Source organism: Mya arenaria, chromosome 4 (assembly GCF_026914265.1).
Source record: "Mya arenaria isolate MELC-2E11 chromosome 4, ASM2691426v1".
In the NCBI taxonomy this organism is placed as follows: domain Eukaryota; kingdom Metazoa; phylum Mollusca; class Bivalvia; order Myida; family Myidae; genus Mya; species Mya arenaria.
In genome coordinates this window covers 59,641,463-59,667,471 of record NC_069125.1, presented here as the reverse complement: position 1 = coordinate 59,667,471, position 26,009 = coordinate 59,641,463, and the positions used below count along the sequence as shown (strand labels likewise).

At 36.3% G+C, this 26,009-nt stretch overlaps 2 protein-coding genes across 2 annotated transcripts; both read left to right on the top strand.

Annotated features, from left to right (window-relative positions):
- The first annotated feature begins 6,329 nt into the window (after positions 1-6,329).
- Positions 6,330-14,962, top strand: LOC128231736 (MAM and LDL-receptor class A domain-containing protein 1-like). The gene is made up of 8 exons (XM_052944879.1): positions 6,330-6,574; positions 8,290-8,463; positions 8,702-8,866; positions 11,951-12,109; positions 12,721-12,852; positions 13,194-13,339; positions 13,548-13,626; positions 13,840-14,962. The coding sequence occupies exons 1-8, from the start codon at positions 6,481-6,483 to the stop codon at positions 14,364-14,366; spliced, it is 1,476 nt and encodes a 491-aa protein (XP_052800839.1). The 5' UTR covers positions 6,330-6,480; the 3' UTR covers positions 14,367-14,962.
- Positions 14,963-15,158: 196 nt separating this feature from the next.
- On the top strand, positions 15,159-25,948 carry LOC128231735 (alpha-1,6-mannosyl-glycoprotein 4-beta-N-acetylglucosaminyltransferase-like). The gene is made up of 5 exons (XM_052944876.1): positions 15,159-15,580; positions 19,449-19,570; positions 23,704-23,789; positions 24,239-24,443; positions 24,573-25,948. The coding sequence occupies exons 2-5, from the start codon at positions 19,474-19,476 to the stop codon at positions 25,736-25,738; spliced, it is 1,554 nt and encodes a 517-aa protein (XP_052800836.1). The 5' UTR covers positions 15,159-15,580; positions 19,449-19,473; the 3' UTR covers positions 25,739-25,948.
- Positions 25,949-26,009: the final 61 nt, after the last annotated feature.

Below are 26,009 nucleotides of genomic sequence, written 5' to 3'. Positions count from 1 at the left end.
ACTGGTAAAACCAGACAATAGAAGTGCCAGCGCTAGACAAACCCTTTCAGGTTGCGCAGAATTTCATTCTTACACTTGCCCTCAAGCCAAGCCAAGTGCCTGTGCGTCTGTATTTTCTAAGGCGTTTTGGCCAAAAATGCCATTCTTTGAGGTTTTTCAACTGAACCTTGACTCAAATGGCATTCGAAGCATCAAATTGGGCAGTTCTACACATCTTTGCACACATTTCAAGTTCTCGCAGTCAAATTTTCACCAAACATTTTCAGTGCTCGTAAGATTGCAGACGACTCATTTTAAAAAAAAAAATAGGCGAAAGTTGTCCGAATACAAGTTATATTAATATTGTATTTTCGCCCTATACCGTTTAACTAGTCTGAACATCTTTCGATTTCTTAGATCAACGTCGGATCGTAGAGGGTATTGATTTTAGGGAAATTAGTCAGATATTTTTAGTTAAGCTGTATTGCTGGGAAAAGAAATTATTTGCATATGAGACTTAATGCATTTTGATACCACTGGAAATAGTGACAGCCCGTCTCATCGTAAAACTGTATGATTTAAACGGAGGTTTCAGAGGGAAAGACGAATATTAAATACAGCGGCTACCTACGTACGGTACATCGGTGGAGCGCCGTAATGTTACAGTGAACAGTCGTTGGTTTGAGGAAGATGCGTGCGATGAGGTGAGTGTTTTACTCGTATTAAAAATGATGGATGATAATAATAATGATGATGATGATGATGATGATGATGATGATGATGATGATGAGAATAATGGATGATTATAATGATGATGATGATGATGATGATGATGATGATGATGAGGAGGAGGAGGAGGAGGAGGAGGAGGAGGAGGAGTAGGAGGAGGAGGAGGAGGAGGAGGAGGAGGATGGTGGTGGAGGTGGTGGTGGTTGTGATGATGATGATGATGATGATAATGATGTTAATGAAAAAAATACCAGCAAAGTAATCACTCACTTCATATACACATGTAGAGACTGATATAATTTACTACTTCTAATATTATTTTTAAGTATTTACATACATGCACATATTTTGTAGATAACGGCTCTTTTCGGTCAGTTACCCTCTCGTGTGCTAGTAGTTTTTATTGATACACCAGTTATGAAATCATTACATAGTGAACGCATAATATATAAAGGATCTACACGAGCTGCCATTTAATAGAAACAAATAAAAAAAACAAGTGTAGGAATACTTATAACGTAAACTATTGGCGAGCTTTTATAACTTCTCCGTAACGAGAAAATCCATTTGAAAATGACATTCCGTTCAAATTTTGGGAAAAGGTCGCTTAATTTTGAATCCTAGCTTACCACTGAAATCGGATCGCTTGTTGGGTAATCGGAAATGTGTGTTTCTATAATTTGTTCAGTTTTATTTCAAATAATGGGATCCTTCAAGGAAAAAAACCCAAACCAAATGCACTATGACATGTACCTTTGACCTACTGACTCCGAAAAAGAGATAGGGATCATCTACTTGGGGTCAAACGATGACCAATTTTTGATGAAAAATGATCTGCTATGACTGAGGTCGCTGAAAATCAATTGTACCAGCCTTGTGTCTGCTAAAAACCTCAAGTTTTTCTTCCAATTAACAAAAATACAGCACACGATTTTGCTTTAGTGTTCGTGAAATTTTAGTTACTAGTAAATACGGCATGGATTTCTATTATATTACCACTTAATTATATATGTATATTTTTTTTTAATTTGATTATAACACATTCACAATAAGCAATACTCAGTGGCGGATCTACCGGGGGCACATAGGGCCCGTGCCCCCCCCCCCCCACCAGCGGGCCGGCACCAGCGGGCCGGCAAGGAATGTTTTTGGGGCACATCTTTATTGATTTAACTGTACAAATAAGTTGTTTTATCACAATTTAAATTTTATACATAAGCATTTGAGCAAATAAACAATTGAACCTGATTATCGAGTATAATATAATATAGTATACGAAACGAAAGTCTCTTGAAAATGACATTGGTGCCCAAACATTCGATAAAAAAAATTGGCGCAGCATTTTACACAGACAGCTGACCAAAAGTAGATAAATATGGCTGCAGTTATACGCTAAAGTTTACTGTTTTCGGAATATATCATATAACAGAAATATAAGTTGTTTTAAACTGTTAACATGTGCACATTATATGTTCGTCATTGCTTTTAATAATGTCATTGTGTGTCAACAAGATATGTGTGTGCATGACCCGCATTTAAAGTTTAAATTCAAAACGTTGCCGCCTTAAAACTTTCCATTTCAGCCTTTATTATCGTCTAGTTCTCGGATTTATGCTAGAGCCTTTGTAAATTAATACATACTAATTTATTTGAAACCCTTTTTTGAATTTGTTGTCAAGTTGTTTTTACATCATTTAACTTAAATAGCAATGACATCCGAGGTACCTACAGTATCGTTGAGTGCAATCAATATACTGTAGGTTTATATAGCATTTATTCTACACCATATATATGTGTGTCTGAGGTTGACGACTGGTTAACGACTTAGCGTATAAATATGTCGACCCTGGTTCGATCACCCAAACCGGCTAGTTGTCTTTGTTGTTTTTTGAAAGGTTTATCTTATAAGGATCCGGAAATGCTTTCTTTTTAATTCAATTGTTCTGCCAAACATCATTGACAGTGAAGACAAATGTTAATTTTATGTCATTATATGATTAAAATAATGCATTCAAAAGTTATATATGTTTAAAGTTCGTTGTGCCTCCCATTTAGAAAGTCCTGGATCCGCCACTGCAATAACCTATGCTTAAAATAAACCTATTTTTGTAAACAGACGCAGTTGTATTAAAGTGCATTTATTATATATGTGAAGCTATGATGCACCCGGCTCATAGCTTCGATATTACATATGCTCTTCACCAGAGAGTTTACACCGCGTACTTGTGTTATTTAAGAATCAGTTTACTTTTAAGTAAAAACATTCATCGGCATGAATAATGTGTATATACATGTATATGATATCAAAATATATACAATCATGTATTAAAAATCGGCTTTCACTATCTTATTTAGTGATAGAGGCGTTTGGTTAGTACAACATTTTATAGAGAATGATTACAAACGATGTTATGTATGGAGTGTGCTTAAATGAGATAAACGCGATACCTGAGAGACGGCTTGGCCGCTAACTTCACGAACATGGACAAATACTTCAATATACTTTACATGACAAAGTGTAAGATAGGTTTTTCTCCCACCTCAGATAAGTAGATCCATTAATTTAACCATGCTAGAAATTCTTATCTTGCCCACGGGCGAAGATAAAATGCCCGTATGGAACTTCTTTTAATGGTTACCACATTGTAATTACCTCCCTTGTTGAAGACTGTCGTCTGTAGCGCATCATGGAAACCTTGTCTTTTGGCAATATTTAGAACGCGAGTAAATTATTTCTCGCTTCAAATGTCACCAGAAAACAGTTTTCACGCACCTTTCAAGAAATAATGCTTTACTCTTCTTAGAACTATTTAAAGACCGATCAGACCATTTACATACTCTGAATCACTGCGCGAATATCCATGACAACCACGAATTATTGCATATCCGTACGCAATTATTTTCACTAAGGACAAAAGAGTTCCAGCAAAAAATACATTTTCACTTAATTTTGTTTAACTGAGGTGGGAGAAAAAGCATCTACCATAGCCGCTCGTGTAAGATAGGTTCATCCCGACCCTCGCGAAGGGTGTTTTGCGGAAACTCGGTAAACCTCGTTTCCGCAAAACACCCTACGCTCGGGTCTGAATGAACCTATCTTGCACTCTCGGCCATGGAAGATACTTATATTCACAACCCGAGCGTGGTGTTTAGCGGAAACGTGGTTATATTTTTTTAACTTCTCTCAATAACTCTAAATGTTTTAGATATAGACTTTAACTGTAAAAAATATATATTATGTTTATTTTTAGAATTATTGCCTTATTTTCAGTTTGGTTTTATAGAATAATCACCCTCTGATTTTATTTATACTTATTTTTTTTACTTTACTACTTATGTTTTATATCCCAACAATTGGTGGTGATGGGGGCTATGTCGGAATCAAATTGTCCCATCCGTCGGTCCCTGGACATCAGGATAAGATGATGGTGTGGTTGGGGTATCAATCACATCCAATGATAGTCCAAGTGAAATGTGTCCACACTGTAAATCTGTACAACTATAGTATACTTTTTCCAATAATATTATTGTGAGTTTTTTCTCCTTTCAATATTATCATAATTTACTTTAATGTTTATTATCATGACTAGCGACGTTTCCTAGATTGGAAGTTAGGTGTCAAAGGGTCGGGCACTTTAAAACACGCCCCTTCAATGAGCCAAACAGTATATAAATGATTAATCATGGCTCGAGGGTTTTGGGGTTTTTCCCTACGCAAACACTATATACTTGAGGAAGTTTCGGAATTCACGCATTTGAATTAAAGTGCATGTATGTGATGAACTCAACCCATTGCTTCTTAGAACCTATACATACAGAGTTTTCACCATGAAAAATATGTGACATGTCACTATTTATAAGGCCACACCAAATCAATGTTTAGTTCCTCGGATTTTTGCAAAAAAAATTGGAGCGAGCGAGCGAAAAAAAAAAAATTTTTTTTTTGTCAGTTTTCATAAAAACCTAAGCGAGCGAAGAGCGAAAAATATATTTTTCCTTATATTCAATATAAATAAGAAAGAAATAATTGCCCTTAAACCCATTTTAATGCCATCTTGAACTGAACCTCTAATGGACATTGGGAAAATGTCGGAATACATACTATTTATTCATCCGTGTTTAGTACAAACATTATATGGATAAATCTAATTTCTTATATAATTAAAATGTACTTTAATATGACGATCATTCATAATAATAAATAACCCTGCTTTTAGTAAAAAGTTTGAAACGACTTATATAAATCTACCTGAATCAGTTTAACATCATATGCAACTGTATTTAGACATAACTTAAGATTGATTTTGGATTTGTAAAAAGTGATCACTTAGATAGGCATCATCAAACATCAGACTCCATATAACTTTAGACTATATTTTGTTTTTATTATCAAAGGAAATGCAATGACATGTGCTTATTAAAACAAAAAGAACAAGGGTATTTTTCAGAGTACTTTTTTGGTCATTTAGATGTTTTTATGCAACAGCCAATTGTATATTCCCCCTTTAAGTCCGGAATAGCGAGGACTTTGACTTCCGGTCTCTCAAAACCCGGGTAAAATACCCGACCTGCAGGGACACACTGCTGGTAAAATCCCTGCCAAATGGCACCGCAACCCCTCTAAGTGAGGCCCTTTCCAGACTATTTTCAATATGAAGACAAAACCACATTCACTAGGCATTTCGGGGCCACCTGAAAGGTAAAAACGCAGCCCATTGCCTCTGCTGTCCCCGGTATACCCCTGGAACAAGGGCGAAGGATAGGCGGGGCAGTGGTTACAATTGACAAGTGCATTACAATCCCGGATTATGCTGCAAATAAAAACAAAATATAAGGTAATAAACTTAGGCTTATTTATGTTGAGGTATATCAAGACCAGTGTTTATATCGCTATTTGTGAAAAGATATTTCTTCAAAACTGTTGTTTTGTCAGAATTTGATCAAATGAGCTTGATACATCAATTTTAACCAAACAATGACTCATGTTCCAGTTAAGTTGACCTGTCGTAACGAGGTAAAATTTTGGTCTCTTGTTATATGACTTGAATAAAATAGTACTAAGTTGATCATTCCGATTTCCATTCAAAACGAGTCACTAATTACGCAATATAATCGCTACCAGTCTCAGATACACATGCTTAATTGCATAATGATTGCTTTAAATAATGATCCTTTAGTGCATGAGACGATCAACAATGACTTCAAGCATGCTCAAAACATATTTATTGTCAAAAATAAGATTTAATTTCCAAACTTCGAGCCACATTGTTTATACCGCAACCCGCCATTTTGATTGAATTTATTGAAACCCATGGTAAACCGATCGATATACAGTATAAAAACACTACGCATCGGTAACTTCCCTTTACAAAAACACGAAAACTAGCGTAGAAAAATTATTCTTGATTATTTTTAGCCTTTTAATGAATTATTACCTGAAAAAATCTGCTTGGCGATCAAAATGGAGGTGCTTACATTTTCAAAAAAATAGGAGCGGTAAATCCGCGGAACGAAATATCAATTTGGTGTGGCCTAAATATATTTTAATTTTGAAGGACGTTCCTGGAAAAATAACAGTGACGACAGTGAGTCATGGGCTTTAACCGTAATAAGCTTATACTTCCTTTTCGGTGTAGAATCTGTTAGCCTCCCCGAGTATGTAACACTTGTATATTAAGTGGCGTTATATGGATGTCAACATATATATAGCTGTGATGTTTCAAGTATGTGTGCAGTATCTTCTAGTTCTATACAGCAGTTATTTTTCAAACAATGGACATATTAAAACTTCCTTACATTTATGTGTTAATGTTTACACTATGTTACCGTAAAACGACCATACAATGTGTGTCCACACCAGATCGAGGTAAGAAGAATCAGTTTTAAGTAAAAACATACGTCGCTATGAGTAATATGTGCATGTATATGATACCCAAATGGGTGTCACAGATTTGGCTATCACTATAGTGGTGAGTTATAGAGCAATTAAGTAATATAACATTTGATAGAGAATGATTACAAACGATGTTATGTATCGAGTGTACTTATAAGTGAAGGTGTCGCCCCTCACAATGCGAAATGACGATCCTGCATAGTATTCTAATTAATTGGAAGTCTAGATCATCTGAAAGTCTAGCGTTCCACGAGTTAACTTTAGCCACTAAAACTGCTCTATATACTGTACAATTTACATCTAGATTATGTTGGAAGATTAAAGTCAATGAGCATATAACGACTGTTGTATTAAGTGAGCAAGTTAACACACTTAAAATCCTGTAAAAAAAGCTGTATTTCCTTGTTAAGATCCGTTTCGTTATACACTATTCAAGAAGAGACATATTTTTGTTCATATGATTATTATATAAATGACAAGGGAGCGATAAAACCAGGGAATGCGACCGAATGTTTGTGCATATTATAACCCAAGCATATTATAGTACTTTGTATTTTAATATTGTTCATGCACTTCTGGCTCAGCGTAGTCATTTCATAAAATCATGCGGGCCTTCATATTATGGCATGAAAAGTATCGGTTACATTTTTGCAGGTACCCGGGTACAATTTTATAACCACCCACCGGAGCAATATTAATGTTTTGGTGCGTTTTCGTGTGATGTTTTACGTTAGCACTGTCCCCAGCTGTTTCTGTTTCATGGACTTTTTCACATTACCTGTCCATGCCCTACTACAAAGGGGTCAGGAAATAGAAGCAATTTCCGTAAAAGTCCGGGTAGGATTTCTACTTATTTTATATACGTTATATTCCATCAGCATTTGGCGGTAGGGCTATATTGGAATCACATTGTCCCGTCTGTCCGTCCATAGGTCCGTTCGTCAGTCGGGACATCAGTACAAGTATTTTTTTCTCCATATTTATTTGAGGTATTGAATTTAACCTTCATACACATTAAGTGTTCATTTTTTGATGAGAACTTGAGAAGTGCTGTGCGAAAGAAACATTGTTTAGTGTATGTTTTTTAAAGTGTTATTACCCTTTGTATTTTTTATATAATAACTTGTCCCGCCCGTTGGTCCTTAGGCATCGGGTGGGGATATTAATCACATCTAGTAATAGCTCTAGTTTAATGTGGTCACACTGTAAAATTTACAATTATAGATTTATTTATTATTTTGAGATACATGTATATTTGTTTTTCCAATATGACGATCATTTACTTGAATGCTTAATCAAAAGTGAGTAGCGGCGTTTCCTAGATTGGACGTGGTGTAAAAGGGTCGGAATATTTGAAGAATGCCCCTTCCCAATAGCCAAACAATATATATATATAAGTAAGATTAGTTTATATATAATTATTTGTTTTAATTATAGTAAGGAAAGCCCATTATTCTTTAAAGCTATCGTTCGATCATAACTTAGTTATATATGCCTGTTGCCTAAAATGGCTTAATTAAAAAAAAAATCTTACTTCTATTTTCCCCACCTCCTTTCATATAGGGCCACAGTGTAAGGGTGACATCTTGCTAACGAGTATGATAATGATAATGTTGTTATTATTTGTTGTTGTTTTTACTATGAAATGAAAAATTAACATCAGTTAAAAACGTCTGGGACTATGCCAGGTCGCCGGTCGGTCTGCAACACTCAGGCACTGGACGTACCCAACGGGGACTACTCCATACTTCCGGGGAACATGGGTGCCACGTTTACCTGTGACTCTGGATTCACGCGGCTTGGGCCGCCCTCGATCGCCTGCATGAGCGGACAGTGGACGCCCCCACCACCGTTATGTGTTGGTAGGTAAAGTAACCATGAATGGATAAACGAGTAGATGTTTTTACTTTATTAAGTGGCTTAAAATGTTCCCTTAATCAATAATGACATTTTACCAATTTGGTACCATTTTAAAATTTTATTAACAATTATTTTAACTAAATTTCATGAAGCAGAACGTATAAATAATCGTTTATTTCACAAATCGATTTTTGAAAAATGCCACAAACAACAGCTCAAAACATCATGGTATATGTGCAGCTCCCACGTGTCGGAAGCCATTACCACGCCCACATCTACGTGTTCGTGCGGAGGTGGGAGACGCGCTGCTCAAGTTTTCATGCGATGTCAACTTCCGACTAAACGGCGCCTACCAGGTCACGTGCAACGGAACCACGTGGAGCGAGGACATCCCTCGGTGTGAACGTAAGAATTTTTATTACTTACCTATGGTCCTATGAAATGCCTATTAATAGTAACAAGTGCCGTCTGCCTCTTTACCACCAAAAATATAGTTTGAGAAAGTGCGGACTATATAAATTGCAAGCTATGTTTCCAATAACCGTGCTAGATTTGACAAAGCAAGAAGCAATCATTACGCAATATCTATTTTAATCATTTGATTTGTTGAACTTAGATAAAGATGATAGTAAAGTAGTATCCCTGCGCCCAAAATGGAATGAACTTCAAAACGTAAACAAATAATTACTCTCCACTCAAAGCGCATCATTCAATCATGTGACACAATGATCTCATCCCATGCGCACAGTCATCACGTGATAGCCCACGTGGGAATAACAACCGCACGCCATATTGACAGGCACGTACTAAAGTGCTGACGAGTTAGCTGACGATATAGAAATAGAAGAGAGTTGCTGACTATACAGACAAAGAAGGAAAACAAATAAGTTTTGAAATTAAAGGTTTTTCAAGACTTTAGGCCACAACAAATTGATCATTTGTTCTACGGATTTTGCCAAAAAAAAGTAGGAGCGAGCGAGCGAAAAAAAACAACTTTTTTTTTTAAAATTAAGGCATTTCAGAGGCGAGCGCAAAGCGAAAAATTAAAAAAAAATATAAAAAAAGTTTATTTCTTTCCAAATTAATCATACAATTATGTCAAGAAATGCTTTTTAATTGCAAATATAGGTTCTCAGTTATAAATGAAAAGGTTTTGATTGTATCACATGAAAATCTGTCTCAATATTTAACAAATGGCAATAAGATCCAGTGCTTAACTATTAAGTTCAATTTAAACGTGGATATATTGTAAAGACAACATTCCTCATAGTAACGTGCAATTATTGGAAGACTTTTTAGACTTGCCAGAGTAATTCAACATTTGAGCATTTCCAAATTTTGGGTCAGGTCTAAATTTGAACTTCTTAAAGAACATGATAAGGTTGTAGTGACTTTGACGTTGCAGAAGATTGAAAATGTAAATAACACAGAGAACATTTTTAAAGTTTTTTTTTTTTTTTTTTTTTCGAATTTTAAGTGCGGCAAATCCAACGAACAAATGATCAATTTGTTGTGGCCTTATATACTTTTTAAAGTGTACATATGTTTGTGTATTCATTTTTTTTGAAAATGGCATTTCATTGAAATGAATTGAGTTATATTTTTTGCTGGTTTGGTGTATATATCAGAAAATATCACGGATTTAATAACTTTTTTAGGTGTTTCATTTACAATTGTTTGAAAGCAATTATTTTAATTTTGATCATTTTAATTAAGAAATTATTTCTCTAGAATATGTTGTATTTTCGAAGTTGTTTTGTGAATAACAAGGCAAACATAGGCAAACTCTTGCTAATGAGTAAAGTTTGATTAGTATACATTTCATTTTCTGGGTTGGGAATAGCACAAGCATTCACCATTTTTTATATTTTCATTTTCTATTATTAAACCCCACACATTTACGGGGAGGAAGGCTTCGTGGTGTTTGTTTCAATGCTGTTGCAATAATTCACCAGCCGTTGCACATTATCTATTTATCGTTCCTCTCGGGTCAGAATCCATGTTTTATGTAAATAATGTATGTATCATTTTAAAATACTATTTGAAATTTTAACAGTGGCCCTGAAAAGGATCTTTTTCAATTTAATAATTAGTATAGTCTTTGTTTATGCCAACATCTAATTACCAACCGGAAACGGTTTTAGTGTATCTTTTAAATTCACCATGACTAATCAACCAATTTCTATTTTATTTCTCTGGTTAATAAATCCTTGGCAAGCCTTACTCGTATTGTAACACCATATGATGAAGTCTAATGCTCGGATTGGTTACATTCTCCATCCTGGTTTGTCTGGTTACACAGCGACACTGACTATATTGTCAATAAAATATTAATTTGTCATTTACCATCATGTTTCCGTTTGTTTCAGTTTCAGTTTATTGGTAATATCAGCAAATACATGCTTTTGGCCAAAATTAACATCAAATATCACATAGATGGCCACAAAAAAAAGAAATGAGAAAATTATTAACATACAAACATATAAGTATTTGATAACTATAATTTTATTTTATTCATGCTTCAATAAACCTGGAGCGGCCCCTGTGGTTGGTTTACACGGGGACTCTAAGATTCACTGTGCTACATATCAGCACCTTATTAATACACACATGATCGTGAAACATAATGGTGAAAACCCGTATAAAACCCTGTTCATGCAGCGCTATCAGCGCTTTGATTTTTATTTGCTGCCAAAAAAGATAAATAATCGACTGGCACATGTGGGCTTATTTCTGCTGTATTCCATATGATTTATACGAGATACATTATATATGACACATTAATGAGCTAATATTGTGTTGTGAAATCATATGAATCCGAATCAAAATGGATTCGAACATAAGACATTTTATGGCAACGCGCATTAAAAACGAAAAAAACAACAACAAGAAGAAACAATATAGGTCGTAAATGACTATTACTCATTTAACATTATTTGTCAGTGGTTACCAGTCATCAGGAAGTATGACAACAGGAACACTCAACAATCTCGTTAATGAAATTGATATTGTTCTTTAATCTCAATATAGGCCATTAAATGTTGAATTGAGCACTTCCGATTTGCATTGTTATACATGTATTTAAATTCTGACACTCTATTTCTAGTTGTTCTGACATTAGCTCATCAACCGGGTTTTTTGCCCGTCATCCTTTAATATCCTATGTTCAAACTCGCATCATTGTCGTAGCTTTTGTTCTCGTAACTATTAATTATCGTCACAATTACAAGATTTCATCTTCTCCTTCACTCCTCAGTGTAAGAATCATAAATACCATGACCTCGTCTGCCACTTCACCACCATTATCATCATCATCATCATCATCATCATCATCATCATCATCATTTTTCATCATCATCATTCATCATCATCATCATCATCATCATCATCATCATCATCATCATCATTCTTTTCCTCCTCACCCTCCCCGTCCTTCTCATGATAGAGCATTTATAGCGTTTAAAATCAGCGCTTAAATCTGTTTGTCAGCATGGAAGCCGTCGACGGCGTGCGACTTCGAGGCGGCGGACCTGTGTGGTTGGAACCAGAACGACGCGGACCACGAGGAGTGGATCTGGCACACTGGAAGTACGCCCACAAAGAGGACCGGACCCGACCACGACCACACTTTAGGGCCACAGGGAACAGGTGGGTGCTGTAGGTTTTGTACCAATTGATATTAAGCAATGGAGTGTTTTCCTGCAGAAAAAAACACACAATCCAATCAGTTTCAGATTTTCTTCATCACTTACCAGATCTTTGAGGACTGTTCTTGTTTACTTCCGTGAACAGGTTTTCTATTTATAGATTGTTATGATAATATCAGAGGCGAGCCCGGGAGTTGACTTTAGAGGAGGCGTAACTTAAGGGCGTCAGCTTGTGACATGAAGTGTTCACAGGGGAGGGGGTAACTAGTTCGAAATGGTGCATTTTGGCGTACTTTTTTCTCTTTTTAATATTTAGATAAAAATTTAACTTTGACGACCCCTCCCCACCTGTATTCGCTTGTAAATATCATTTCAATGAGTCATCTTTTCATACCATGCTGTAATAGTTTTGTTATGGTTGTTTTTTATCCGGATATATCTAATAGACAATTATTATCTTACGTGATACAATTTGAAACTACATTGAATATGATGTTAGTATATGCTATTAAATGCATCCATGTATAAATGATGAAGAAGTCCACATAGATTCATTAAGTATAAATAATGCTTACTAATACGCATATCCCTATTTAAATGAAACTATTGCAGGCCACTACCTGTACTTCGAGAGTTCCGGTTCCGACAAGTTTGAGCACACCGCTATACTGGAATCACCGCTGTATCCGGCCGCTTGGGGCCGTCGCTGCTTCTCATTCTGGTATCATATCTTAGGGGAGAAGGGTAGGTCTAAATTTAACCCTCTGGTTACTCGTTGAATCAATAGTTGTGCAACATTCACTGATTTAAACTATATCAAGTTAAATTAATTATTAAGATAACATAATTGATTACAATCTGTTGCAACTGTATTGAATAGGGAAGCAATAGGTGATCGACGCTTGTCCCGAAAATGGAAGCGACCATGCAATAGCTGCAAATATGCTACCGTTATTGCTTACCCGTAAGAAGCACATTAAACTACATGCCATATCGCCTTTGCTAATATGATATGCAACTACGTTATTCTAATCAGCTTCATGGTTTTACCATACATATTTTAAAAAAAAGTTTTTTGTTTACAGATATCGGCCGGCTTGAGGTTTACGTCCGACCGGACGGCACCCGCGGCCTGGCGGGTCTGGTTCCCAAATTCACCGTTGATCACAACAAGGGCTCAGACTGGTGGAACCAGACAATAGAAGTGCCAGCGCTAGACAAACCCTTTCAGGTTGCGCAGAATTTCATTCTTACACTTGCCCTCAAGCCAAACATTATTTGGGCTTCTATTCTGTTCGTATAACTAGAAAAGGGAAGCAACCAATGATGAAATGTTTGATCAGTACATCAACGATTCGCTATATATTAATGCAGATTCATGATCATTTCAAAATACTTTATGAACACTCTTATTTAGTAAAGTACTGTCGCACCTTCAGATCTGGTTCCGGGCAATCCGAGGGACGAGCTACAGGAGCGACTTCGCCATCGACGACGTCTCCCTGTACGAGTGCCAAGGTGACTATAAACACCGTCGAAATGAGTTGATTTTTTTGTCATTTAACAAAATTTAGAACGTTTTTCAGATGATTTTACACACTCCTTCTAGAACAGTAAACTTGTTTTAACAGTATTATAAAATTGATAACAAAGAAACGTAATGAAGGTCGAATCTTACTAATCCTGTATACTACCATGAAACACTTCAAACATGTTTATCTTTATTTCAAGACCTCTCTCCGACCTCAGCCATGCCATCGACGACAGTCATGAAAACAACAACAACGACAGTTATGAAAACAACAACAACGACGGCAATCACGAGCAAGAAACAAACCACGCGCGAACCAAACACCGTTACTAAGAAAGCAATCACAACAACCAGCAGAACTACACCGACCATGACGGAAACGAATCCGCCGATAAAGACACCTGTATCGAAACAACGAACCCAAACAGTAACGTCAGATTTACCATCAACCATCTCAGAAACCCCGGCTTTTATCAAAGACTCGCAATCTCTGCACCATCATGAGGCGAGTGAGGCTGGCGACTCGCTTAGCGTGACCGGGAAGGCGTTTGTAGGTGTGGCTGCCGCGTGCGTGGCGGTCACCCTCGTGGTGGTAGGCTACCTGCTCCATAAATGGCGGAGCTCCAGGCGGCGTTACTCTGCCAGCCTCCACTCAACCAACCCGCTCTACGAGGAAATAGAAAACCAAGGGTCGACTGTTAGGTTTTCACAAAATAACCAATATTAAAACTTATTATGACACGGCTTGATGTTTATTTTTCGTATTTATAAATCAGTTTGTGTACATTATAAGAAAAGGCCATGTCTCTCAACAAAGATACAAAGTGTCAACATATTGTTAGAAACAAACATGGCGCACGGCTACAATTGCCGTTTCTGTTATCAATGCCAGCTTTCGTCAATGTTACAAAGAATGTACTGTTTGTTAACTTGTTCCTTTTCACCTTTCTATTGTCCCTGCTTTAGTATTTTATTAACGACAATGTACCTTTTGAATACCTTTGTGTTTTGCTTCTGTCTTGTGGTCATATGAAGTCATATTTGAATCATCATCATCGATGACATCATCATCGTCGCAGTCATCATCGCCAATAGCAGCAGCCGCAGCGTGTACACTATCAACCGAGTTTCAGTTATACAATCAGAATATGTAGGATGTTACGAGTTTTGGGAATCGCTACCAAAAATCCTCGCTACAAGGATATAGCGGAACAACGCTTCAAGTTTTTACTAAATTAAATTTCATTATACTGAACATTCATTAATATAATGTTGAATACACAGTTTATAATGGAAAATGACACGAATAAAGCAAAAACAATTTTCTGCGTTCTAATTTCGTTAAAAGCAATATAATATATATTGAAATAAACAATTCTTTACAATTTAGCTGTGATAGTGAATCATAATTTAACTGAGAATGTAACGGTTTGAAACACATTGCATTCAATTAAATAGCTCATAGTGCGTTTCATGTACATAAAATTACAATACTTAACCATTTATGTTGACACTTTTATGTATTAAACACCACTGTTTAACAATGTGGACTTAAACGTTTTGCAAAATATTGCAAATTGTCCGAATGCAAGTTATATTAATATTGTATTTTCGCCATATACCGTTTAACTAGACTAAACATCGTTCGATTTCTTAGATCAACGTCGGATCGTAGAGGGTATTGATTTCAGGGAAATAAGTCGGATATTTTGAGTTTTGCTGTAATGCTGGGAAAAAGAAATTATTTGCATATGAGACTTATTGCATTTTGATACCACTGGAAATAGTGACAGCCCGTCTCATCGGAAAACTGTATGATTTCAACGGAGGTTTCAGAGGGAAAGACGAATATAAAATACAGCGGCTACCTACGTTATATCGGTGGAACTCCATAATGTTACAGTGAACAATCGTTGGTTTGAGGAAGATGCGTGCGATAAGGTTAGTGTTTTACTCGAATAAAAAATGATGATGATAATGATGATGATGATGATGATGATGGCGATGGTGATGATGATGATGATAATGATGACGACGACGACGACGATGATGATGGTGGTGGTGGTGGTGGTGGTAATAATAATAATAATAATAATAATAATAATAATAATAATAATTATTATTATTATTATTATTATTATTATTATTATTATTATTATTATTATGATAAAAATACCAGCAAAGTAATCACACACTACATATACTCATGTAGAGACTGATATAATTTACTACTTTTAATATAATTGTTTTCAAAAAGTATTTACATACATGCACATATTTTTAAGATAACGGCTCATTTCGGTCAGTTTACCTCTTGTGTGCTAGTAGTTTTTCATTGATACACCAGTTAAGAAATCATTACATAGTGAACGCATACATAAAGGATCTACACGAGCTGCTATTTAATACAAACAATCAAAAACAAGTGTAGGAATATTTATAACGCGAATTTTGGCGAGCTTTTATAACTTCTCCGTAACGAGAAAATCCATTCATTTTTTCGCTTTATTTTGAATCCTAGCGTACCACAGAAATCGGATCGCTTGTTGGGTAATCGGGAATGTGTGTTTCAATAATTTGTTCAGTTTTATTTCAAATAATGGGATCCTTCAAGGAAAAAAACAAACCAAATGCACTATAACATGTACTTTTGACCTACTGACTCCGAAAAAAAAGATTTGGATCATCTACTTGGGATCAAACGATGACCGATTTTTGTTGAAAAACGATCTGTTATGACGGAGGTCGCTGAAAATCAATTGTATAATCGCGGAGTCAATTACCAATATATACCAGCTTTGTGTCAGCTAAAAACTTCAAGTTTTTCTTCCAAATAACAAAAATACAGTTCACGGTTTGCAGTGTCAATGAATTTATCAACATCCAGCGGGAAATTGGTAGCTCCTTTGTGATTTATACTGTCCGATACTGGTGAAATGTCCTTACAATATCCAATAGGAAACCCATATTCAAGAAAATCACATATTTCATAATCATGATAATCTATTAGAACTGACCGCAAAAAGGAAATATTCCAGTTTGTCTTCAACGGTATCCTAACACCTTTGTAATTCGGTACACCTGAATTAAACACAATATCATGAAGCTTTAAAATATCTTGAAATTTATGGTTCACTGAACAATTGATATCGCCACGAGCATTAAGATCACAAGCAACATTTACGTGAGAGTGCATAGACGAACATGATCTCTCAGGGACGAACGACGAAGACGTCGGAGACATACAATCGCTAGACGCAATGCGATTTGACTGTTCAACACACATATAATCCGGATATGACGAAAACGTATCTGACGAAGCTGAGGACGGTTCACAACCCTGAACACGAAAAGGATTATGACATAGCTCAATACATTCAGTTCTTGATGTTTGATGATACGGTAGTCAGGCTTGTTTATGGGGACATGACGCAGAGCTCTCTGGATGGTCTCGTAGTTCCCGATCCTTCAAAAAGCACGTGGCGCAAACGTGCTTCACTGTACGTATCTCCGAACCTATCCGCGCAGAGTGTGGGGATGTCTTGGAGCACTCGCCCTTTTGGAACTTAGAGCAAAACCATGTGCGTTTACCTGGCGTTACGTTCGAGGTTGATGATGATCCAGCCGTTGTTCGAAGACTAGCACTGGTACTACTTCGATCTAACAGGAGATTTAAGCTCTCTATGTCCGAAAAACTGTCATTCCAAGATCTATTGCCACGTTCTATATCAATAAGCACCTCTTGGTGAATGTTCAAAATACATGTCCACTGATACACATGAGCAAAACACATTAGAGATTTCAAATGTACCACTCTACGCTTGATTTCCGCGAGCGAATCCCTCGTGCCCGTGGTGAATAAATGTGAGATTATCGCACAATAGCCGGCTACAAACTGGGTCATAGAGAGATCATTATATTCAATTTCTGATTGTTGGCAAAGTTGACTCGGAACAAAGGAATGAGGCCAAAGTTGAGTTTTTTTAACTTGAATGTCTGCACATTTATTGACTTTACCAGACTTAATTTTCTGAGAACTTTGCGAATGATGGATACCTTCTAAGGAATCGCTGATCTCTGTAGGCATTTTTATATCCGCCTTCCGGTTAAGCACCTCAGAAGCTCGCAGATCATGAATTGTGTCGGGGCCTCTCGGGCCAAACTCTGGGAAGGCTGACTTGCTGCTATCTGCTATGTCGACGTCATCAAGTTGGCGTCGTAGCTCCTCGATCTCTTTACGCAGTCTTCGAGTCTCAGCCGACTGACGACGGTCTTCAACCAGCTGTTGAAGCCGCGCACGCTCACGCAAAAGTTCATCACGTAAATTAACATCAGGAGAGGGTTTCTTTGGCGTCAGCTTTTGTAAGTCTGATTTCAAACGCACCTCTTCATTTTCAAGACCAACCAGCTGATCTTGAATGCTTGCAGTATGCTTTGATACTTTTTCTTTGGGACGAGCCCCAGTATCCGCCATTTCTGGCAACGAACAAAGAAAACACACGTCCGAACCGGATTAAAACTAGAGAACAAGTGAGAAAGGCGCCAAAATAAAGAAGGGCGGACAATTAAACATTCGGCGCTAAGAAAGAGTTCCCTCCCTTGATAATTATTAAATTTTCTCAAAATTAGTTAAATTATCAATTTTACTAGCTACTTACGACATAGCACTGAAGTTTCGTGATCCCAGACTAAACTGCATTATATCATTATTATGTGGTCAATATTTTAGAACACTGATATAATTTGTTGACCCTTTTTACCCCAAAATGGATCATCTACCGGTAAAGTGCGACCTACAACTTATGTTTCATATTCGTAGGTCATCTTCCTTAGTTAGAATGAATACACACTTAACACCAATAAACTTGACCTTGACCTAATACGCGTGCAGGTCAAACACAGCATGCAGCTGAAGTTCCATGGTACTATGTCAAGCTATTTATGAGATATATTAAAGTAAAAAAAAACAGTGTAAATACCCTATCGGCCATGACCTTTGACATATTGACCGCATATCAATATAAATCATTTCTAGCACACCGGATAGGCATTTCCGGTGATTTCAGCCGTGCTGGAAAACTCCATCTGGCATCCCCCCATGCCAGATGAGTCACGCGCTGTGACGTAATACTTTCAATTTCTTTTATTAAACACTTAATGTAACCATAGTAATGAGGTTTCAATAGATGAGTTCCATAAACATAAACTTTACAAAATATTCCTTAAAAACAAAACAAAATAAGCCTTAAAAGACGTGATAGCGAAGGAACTTATTGGCGTATGCAGTGAATACAAATTACTGCGCGTTATAAAATAAATAAAAAGTATTAGGTCGTGTACAGCGCGTGACTCATCTGGCATGGGGGGGGGGTGCCAGATGGAATTTTCCAGCACGGCTAAATTCACCGGAAATGCCTATCTGGTGTGCTAGAAATATATATATATGTATTATACGTAAATGCGCGGGAACGTTTCGAATCACTGTTGAACGGGGCATTGATCTTTGAGCTATGTACAGGCATACAAAGAGGTCATCTACCCGTCAAAGCCAGCCTGTCAGTGAAGTGGCATGGTCTTAGATCAAAGCGTCCTTAGGGTATTGGGCGGACAAGACTTGGTCAATGCCTAAGAATTGTAAATATATATAAATATTTGTTTTAAAGGGGCAAACACAATAATAACCATACCAAGCAGAGCCATAGGGGAGATCACTGCGTTTAGGGAAGTACACACAACCAATTTACAATAATAAGTACATGAGTGACGTAATTTTCTGCATGACGTCATCAAGTTTTTACATAATTTGTAGTGACAGTTGAGCCTTGACACCGAGAATGCGACTTTGGCGGAGACAGGTGACGCTTCAAGGGTTGTTCGTCCTTCTGTTACTCGCCACCGCCCTTCAGACTATTCATCTTCTCCAACATGCAGGTTGTTATCTCATTGTCTTCATTGTTTGGAACCCCTTTTCGCCCGAAAAAGGAGGTTTTTCTTGCATAATTTGGGAAATACTAAACATTTTCAAATGAAATGTCACATGCTACAAAGTAGCTAAAGAACTTCAGCGAACACGTTATATATTACCTTTATGGATGTGTTCGCTGAAGAGAACGCCGTATCCAAACCCTACCAGAATTCGTGACATTTTTATGTCACGCTGTTATTTCACTTGTATGCATTGTACAGACAAAATAGCTGTATCCTTAGGTTAATGAAGTAAAATGTAGTTCACAAACTCATTTTCAAAACCAAAAAACGCTTTAAAGATAGTTGATTTAGCATTTTAATAAATCCTATTACAAGCATTCCTTATCTAGGTCATAGTTGTGTTCAAATTTAATCACGTGACACCAAGATTTTTAGAAAATACCCATGTGACCTAGTGTTTATTTTGATGTTATTTTTTCTATTTCGAATAATTAATAAATAAGTAATAACAAATTTGCAATAAATAAATTGTTTTTACTTATCAAAAGGTATTTAAAGCCTTACTGCAATTGGATTCAACTAAATGAACAATGTGAATCCGATGCTATAAATAGAATCCATCGACGTCATCATGGTCATGTGATTGCATTGCATCATCACACTCAATTGATTCTGGTTGACTTTACTATGGGGGTTACGCCATAACTTTAATGTGTTGTAAACATCAAAAAAAATATATCAACATTAAAGTTATGGAAGCCAGAACTAGCTACAAAATATTCATGTTCCAGTTCTAAAAATCAATGTGTTTATATTTACAAAGTACGCTTTTTTAAGAATGAAAAACATACTTAAGTGATATCCATTGATATGACAGTGTACCTGGTTTACGTTGATAGAAAGCTAGGCCAATTGGATACAGCCTACTGGAGACATACTAGATCTTTATCAGTATATGCTTGATTTTTATTGAAAGGTATCATTATTTGCTATTCAAAGAGAAAAAAAACAAACTTATCAAATAGTTGTTACTTATTCCCTTTCTGTCAGATTTTAGTAAGAAGTTTGGTTCAGTACCTTATCATGTGACATGGGTAAAAAAATCGTGCATACCTGGTACTGTTCACGTGACCAGTGCTGGAACAGGCATTGTGCCTTTCCTTATTTCTTTCATTGTATGGATAATGAAAACATTATGCCATTTCAATAAAGCTCAATCAATTATCGTTATAAATACTGTATGGACAACTTTTAATAATTAAAAAAAACGACAGCAAAAACAAGCCTTTCAGGGGAACTATTTGACATCATTAGCAATCTAAAATTGCTACGCTTTATGGCGTCAATAAACAACGGCGCACGCGATTTTTGGTAAAATTAACAGAAGTGCATTTCTGCTTTAATTTTCAACAAAAATGATCTAGTCTCGTCACTGGCTTACGCGCGTGCCCTCGGATAGAATTTATCGATCCGGAAAGGAAACACATGATACATACTGATAATATACACCAGTAGCACAGTACATACACCACAAAACAAAATGGCCGAACACTTTGTCAACAAAGAGGTCAGATTTCGCACCAAGAATGTAGAAATGCTTTTGAAAAGGTCATTACATTTTCTAAAATGAATCTATCAAAATGAGACACAGGACATTTTTTTATTGTTTCAGTGTAAGACCGTAATAGATTTTCACCGAGTTAGCACTAAAAGATATATTTCACGAGTGGGGAAGCAACAATTTTTTCATTTTTATTTTATCTCTAAAAATGGATTTAAGGTCATTATAATGATAACATTTAAAAAAAAACGCGCTAATTTGCATGAGCACGTAACGTCATTTCGGAAATGACGTCGTTGAAATTGTGTCCCAGCCCTGTGCGTGCTGACGTTTGATTTAGAATGGAGAGTGGGCTAAAATATCAAAACAGTGCATTATCAATTTCATTTCACTGATAAATCTCTATAAACAACTGGAAAGCATATAATAAACATTAATATTTATTTTGTATTGACAATTAATAAAGGAAAGCTAAGTGCACCGGTAGACGTTACACACAGGCTCCTCGGACACTTTTCGAGTACCAAATTTTCGCCCAAGAGTGCATTTCTTTTAAAGATCTAGAACAAATTTCCCTGTTCCACAACAAAAAAATGTTAATCCGTTCTGTTTTTAAAAAAAATAAATATTTAAAAACAACAAAAGCAAGTAGTTTGGGTGACATATTTTCCATTTTGTGCAGTAGGTGTCTAACGAGTTGTGAAATTCTTTTAAACCAGGTTTAACTTTTTTCGTGCAACTTATAAAATGCATATTTTAAGAGAACGATATAGGTCGTCCTATTTTGAAGCTTCAGTTGAACACAAAGTATCATTTGTATATAAAACAGTCACGATGGTATAAATGCTAAGCAAAGATATTACATAAGGACAAATAATTGGCACGGACGAAAAAATGATCCGTTAACAGTTTATCAGTCATTCTCTCATTGTTTATTTGTTTTTGATTTCTTTCTCCGCGTCCCCCACTTCAAATCCTAAATTATTCCTTGCTCTATTAATAATTACTCGTTTATGTAAACGTTGACATGAATTAAAATCATTATAATTAAAAATGTAGGTTGTATTCTAAAGATTTTTAAAAAACAGCCTACATTTACAGCCAATGAAATTGCAGATAGGCAGTCATTAAGTACTAGGCTGAATCATTAAGAATTTCATCTTTCGCGGGTGTTCAAAGGTCCGCCCACTGCCACCACTCCTATACACAATCCCTGCATCAGATTTTGCGTTGACAATTTGTCAACCAATGAGGTTTGATTCTAAGTCAGTTAGATGACCTGAATTTTAATCTTAATGATAAAGGAGGGCTCGTTCGTTACGCTCACTCCGACCATTCTTAATCATTAAAATGTTAATTCATATCATCTTACTATTACAAAACGCCCATTTCAAATAACTAATTTCCCCAAATCTGCACAAACATACACATTAAATTAAAATTTCACTTGTTTAACCAACGTAAAATACAACCTATTCAATTAAAATCATGAGAGATTGCCAGTAGAAGCAGCATGTCAAAAATTCTAAAAATTTGAATATTCGTTCCGCATGTCTAAATTTATCATTAATTTAGAATGTTGCGACTGTTCTTTTTAAAATATAAATGCTTTTTACAAGATATCTGAATTTAATAATTTTAAGTAAAGAAATAAGAAAAAATATAAAATTTTAAAAATGGATCCGTCAGAACAGAAAATTGTTTTCTCAGTGGGTTTTTTTCTAACTCCTAAACTTGTAATTTATTGTGATCCTTTTGGAAGTCAAGATATTTTTTTTAAGAATGGGGAGGATATGAATTGATTTTTGGTTACGTGGAACATGAATTTCAGATTTTATGTCATACAAAGAATGTCAGTGTATTTCAACAAAGAAAATCGGTAGTGTTCACATGTTCTTCCTGTTTCATAGCTGTTTTGCTTTCGAGCTCAATAGTTCATCGGACATTGACTTTAACTTTAAAAGTAGTACCATAAAGAAGAAGTACTTTAAAGTCCTGAAACAAAATCTGGTAGTGAAGGACTCCCATACCGCTGTTTATTTCGAAGGGTGTTATATAGTTGCTCGTGCTTTATCGTAAGAAGTTGGCGCAATCTAGTTTTAACATGAACATGTTAACATGTTTACGGATATTATTCTCCCTAAGGACACTTTTTAATCTTTTACCCGTTAACCGATTAAATCAATAAAGTGATTTCCTGTTCATCAACACTTATTCCAATCACTATTAGCGTAGTTGAAAAGTCAGAAATACCAGTTAAGAACTCATTTACGTCATTAATCCATGGAGTTGAGGTCGATTCTCATATGGGTTAGAATGAATACACCTTAATTGCAGTCAGGGCCGAGTCAATTTCCGCCAGTTATACATGTAGCTCATATAAAAAAGAATTTTTCGGTTTAAAATCATGGCTAGCAACCGAACAAAATAAGTTTTACTGTGGAGAACATCAATACAACAGTATGATATCTGGTATGCATTATTCATGGCCTCCACTTATGTAGATTTTTCTATATGCTTGACGCTTAAATGTATGTAAATGTTTGTATATGTATATCAAAATATTTCCTTCCAGACAAGCACGAGTGGCCAGATCTTTGGAACTGGTGGCAGAGCCTGGATGCGTCAACAGATGGAAATATTTTGAAAGGCAAATTGGAGGTAATTGCTGAAACTCTACCGTCTTTACAGGGAATAGGTAATGTACAGTTTAAGTACCATTGATCCCAAATGGATTGATTTCTTACCTTTTTATTGCATTTGTACATGGTTATTTGATTACGACTAGATGCAGTAAAGATGTTCTGTTTATTTCTAATGAATGGCCATTAAAGCACATCCGTGCTGAAATATTTATTCATACCCTTTTGCCCCTTACAAACGGTATACCAAAAAGAACTATTAATACATTTATACGAGTATAATTATAAGCTTTTGTTTCAATACAAAGTTCTGCTGACTGTTATTAGCAACTTATTATTGATTAATTCTTAAGTTAGGTTTGTTAGCCCTTTATCGATAGACTAAGGACGAACGGGTTTTTAAATTGCAATTATGGAATAAGACATGCTTTGCAATGTTTACAGACTTACAAGTCCTATGTATTTCAGAATGCCGGACTTCGTCTTACATTATCGAACCAGCCAGTGGATTTAAGAAGAAACATCACCATCAGTTTAAAAGAAAGAGGAAAGACTGTTGTCCGCGTGCGAGCACCTGCAGGAGAGGCAGCACCTCCGTTGCTGACCACCGGCGCTCGCTTCCTCCCTCCAGAGTTTGATCCTGTGGTCGCCGGACAAGCCCGCACAAATAAAGGTAGCTGGCATACTGTCCGTATGTTGTTGTTTTTAACACTGAAAACTTTAATTTGAAAAAGAGTTGAACTTTATTACAATGTTCCCGGTTGGTTGTATTTTCAGGTTTTAATTCTGTTTCAATTTTTAGGATTCTTAACAGTGGGCATTCCGTCGGTCCAACGCCCTAACACTGACTCACTGTATCTGCTTCACACTGTGTCCTCGCTGGTGGCCGCAACGAACAAGGAGTACCGCAAATGTTTAACCATAGTCGTCCTTCTCGTGGACAGCAACGTTACATACAACGCGCATGTGCAAGATGTGATCGAGGAGCGTTTCCGTGAACATCTCAACACCGGATTTATTCGCGTCATCATCCCGCCGCCTGCAATATACCCGTCGTTTAAACGTTTAGCTTCGAACCATCATGACAGCAGGGAGAGAACAATATGGAGGTCAAAACAGAATATAGACTTCGCTTATTTGTTTCTATATTGCAGGAATATATCGGAGTATTATATTCAATTAGAGGACGACGTTCTTGTTGCTAATAATTATACATTTAAGATCAAAGCGGAAATTAACAATAGAAACAATAGAAACCACAGTTGGTTCATGCTTGAATTTTCCAGATTAGGGTTTATCGGAAAACTATTTCGTACAAGTGATTTAGAGTGGATAGCTAACAAGTTTTTGGAGAGCTTTGACACCAAACCCGGTGACTTGCTCATTGGACAACTGAGAAAAGCTCGTGGCCAAAACACACCATTTCACTCGAGTGAAAGCTTGTTTCAGCATTTCGGAAGATTTTCATCTCTCGCATATAAAATGATGCCTTCAGTGGACGCCTTTTTCAGCGACAGTAAGGCCTTCAACTCCTCGCTGTTGAGCGTTCCAAAGGGCGACAATCCAGATGCTGCAATCCATACCAACATGAAGGGTGTGCGTGGCCATGACGACCCCTACATGGCATATGATGGAAACTCAGAAACTTACTTTGAAGCTAAGATGTTTGATCGTGCCAATTATTTTCAGCTTAAGTTTCTGAAAGCATACAACTTTTCTAGACTTATAATTACTTCTGGTGATTTAAATACTAGGACATACCATTTACCACACAGTGCCCTATATGTTTACACAAACGACAGAAGCAACCATGATACCTTCAAAAAGTTAGTAAATCTTGTGGAAGGTGACTTGGACACTCAAGCAATGGGGATAACCATGCCCAAAAATATTAACTCCATTAAAATCATACCTATTCAAAAAAGTGCCGGGCATGCGAGGATACGGGATATTGAAGTATTTACCTAACTTTACATCACATTGAGCAATGCTTTACTTGTACCCACTACAGTAATTACACTGAGAACTGCTATGCCTATATGTTTACCCTATTATAATTTTGTAACGTTTCCGGTAAGAATACGATTATGTCTCGCTCGTTTTGCTTGTGCCAACATTCTGGTAAAGCGATTTTTGTGAATGATATTCAGTTTATTCCTTTTTAGACAAACACATAATTGTATTAGTAAACAGGTTTTTTGTTCTTGAATAAATTCTAACTAAACAAAACATAAAAAAG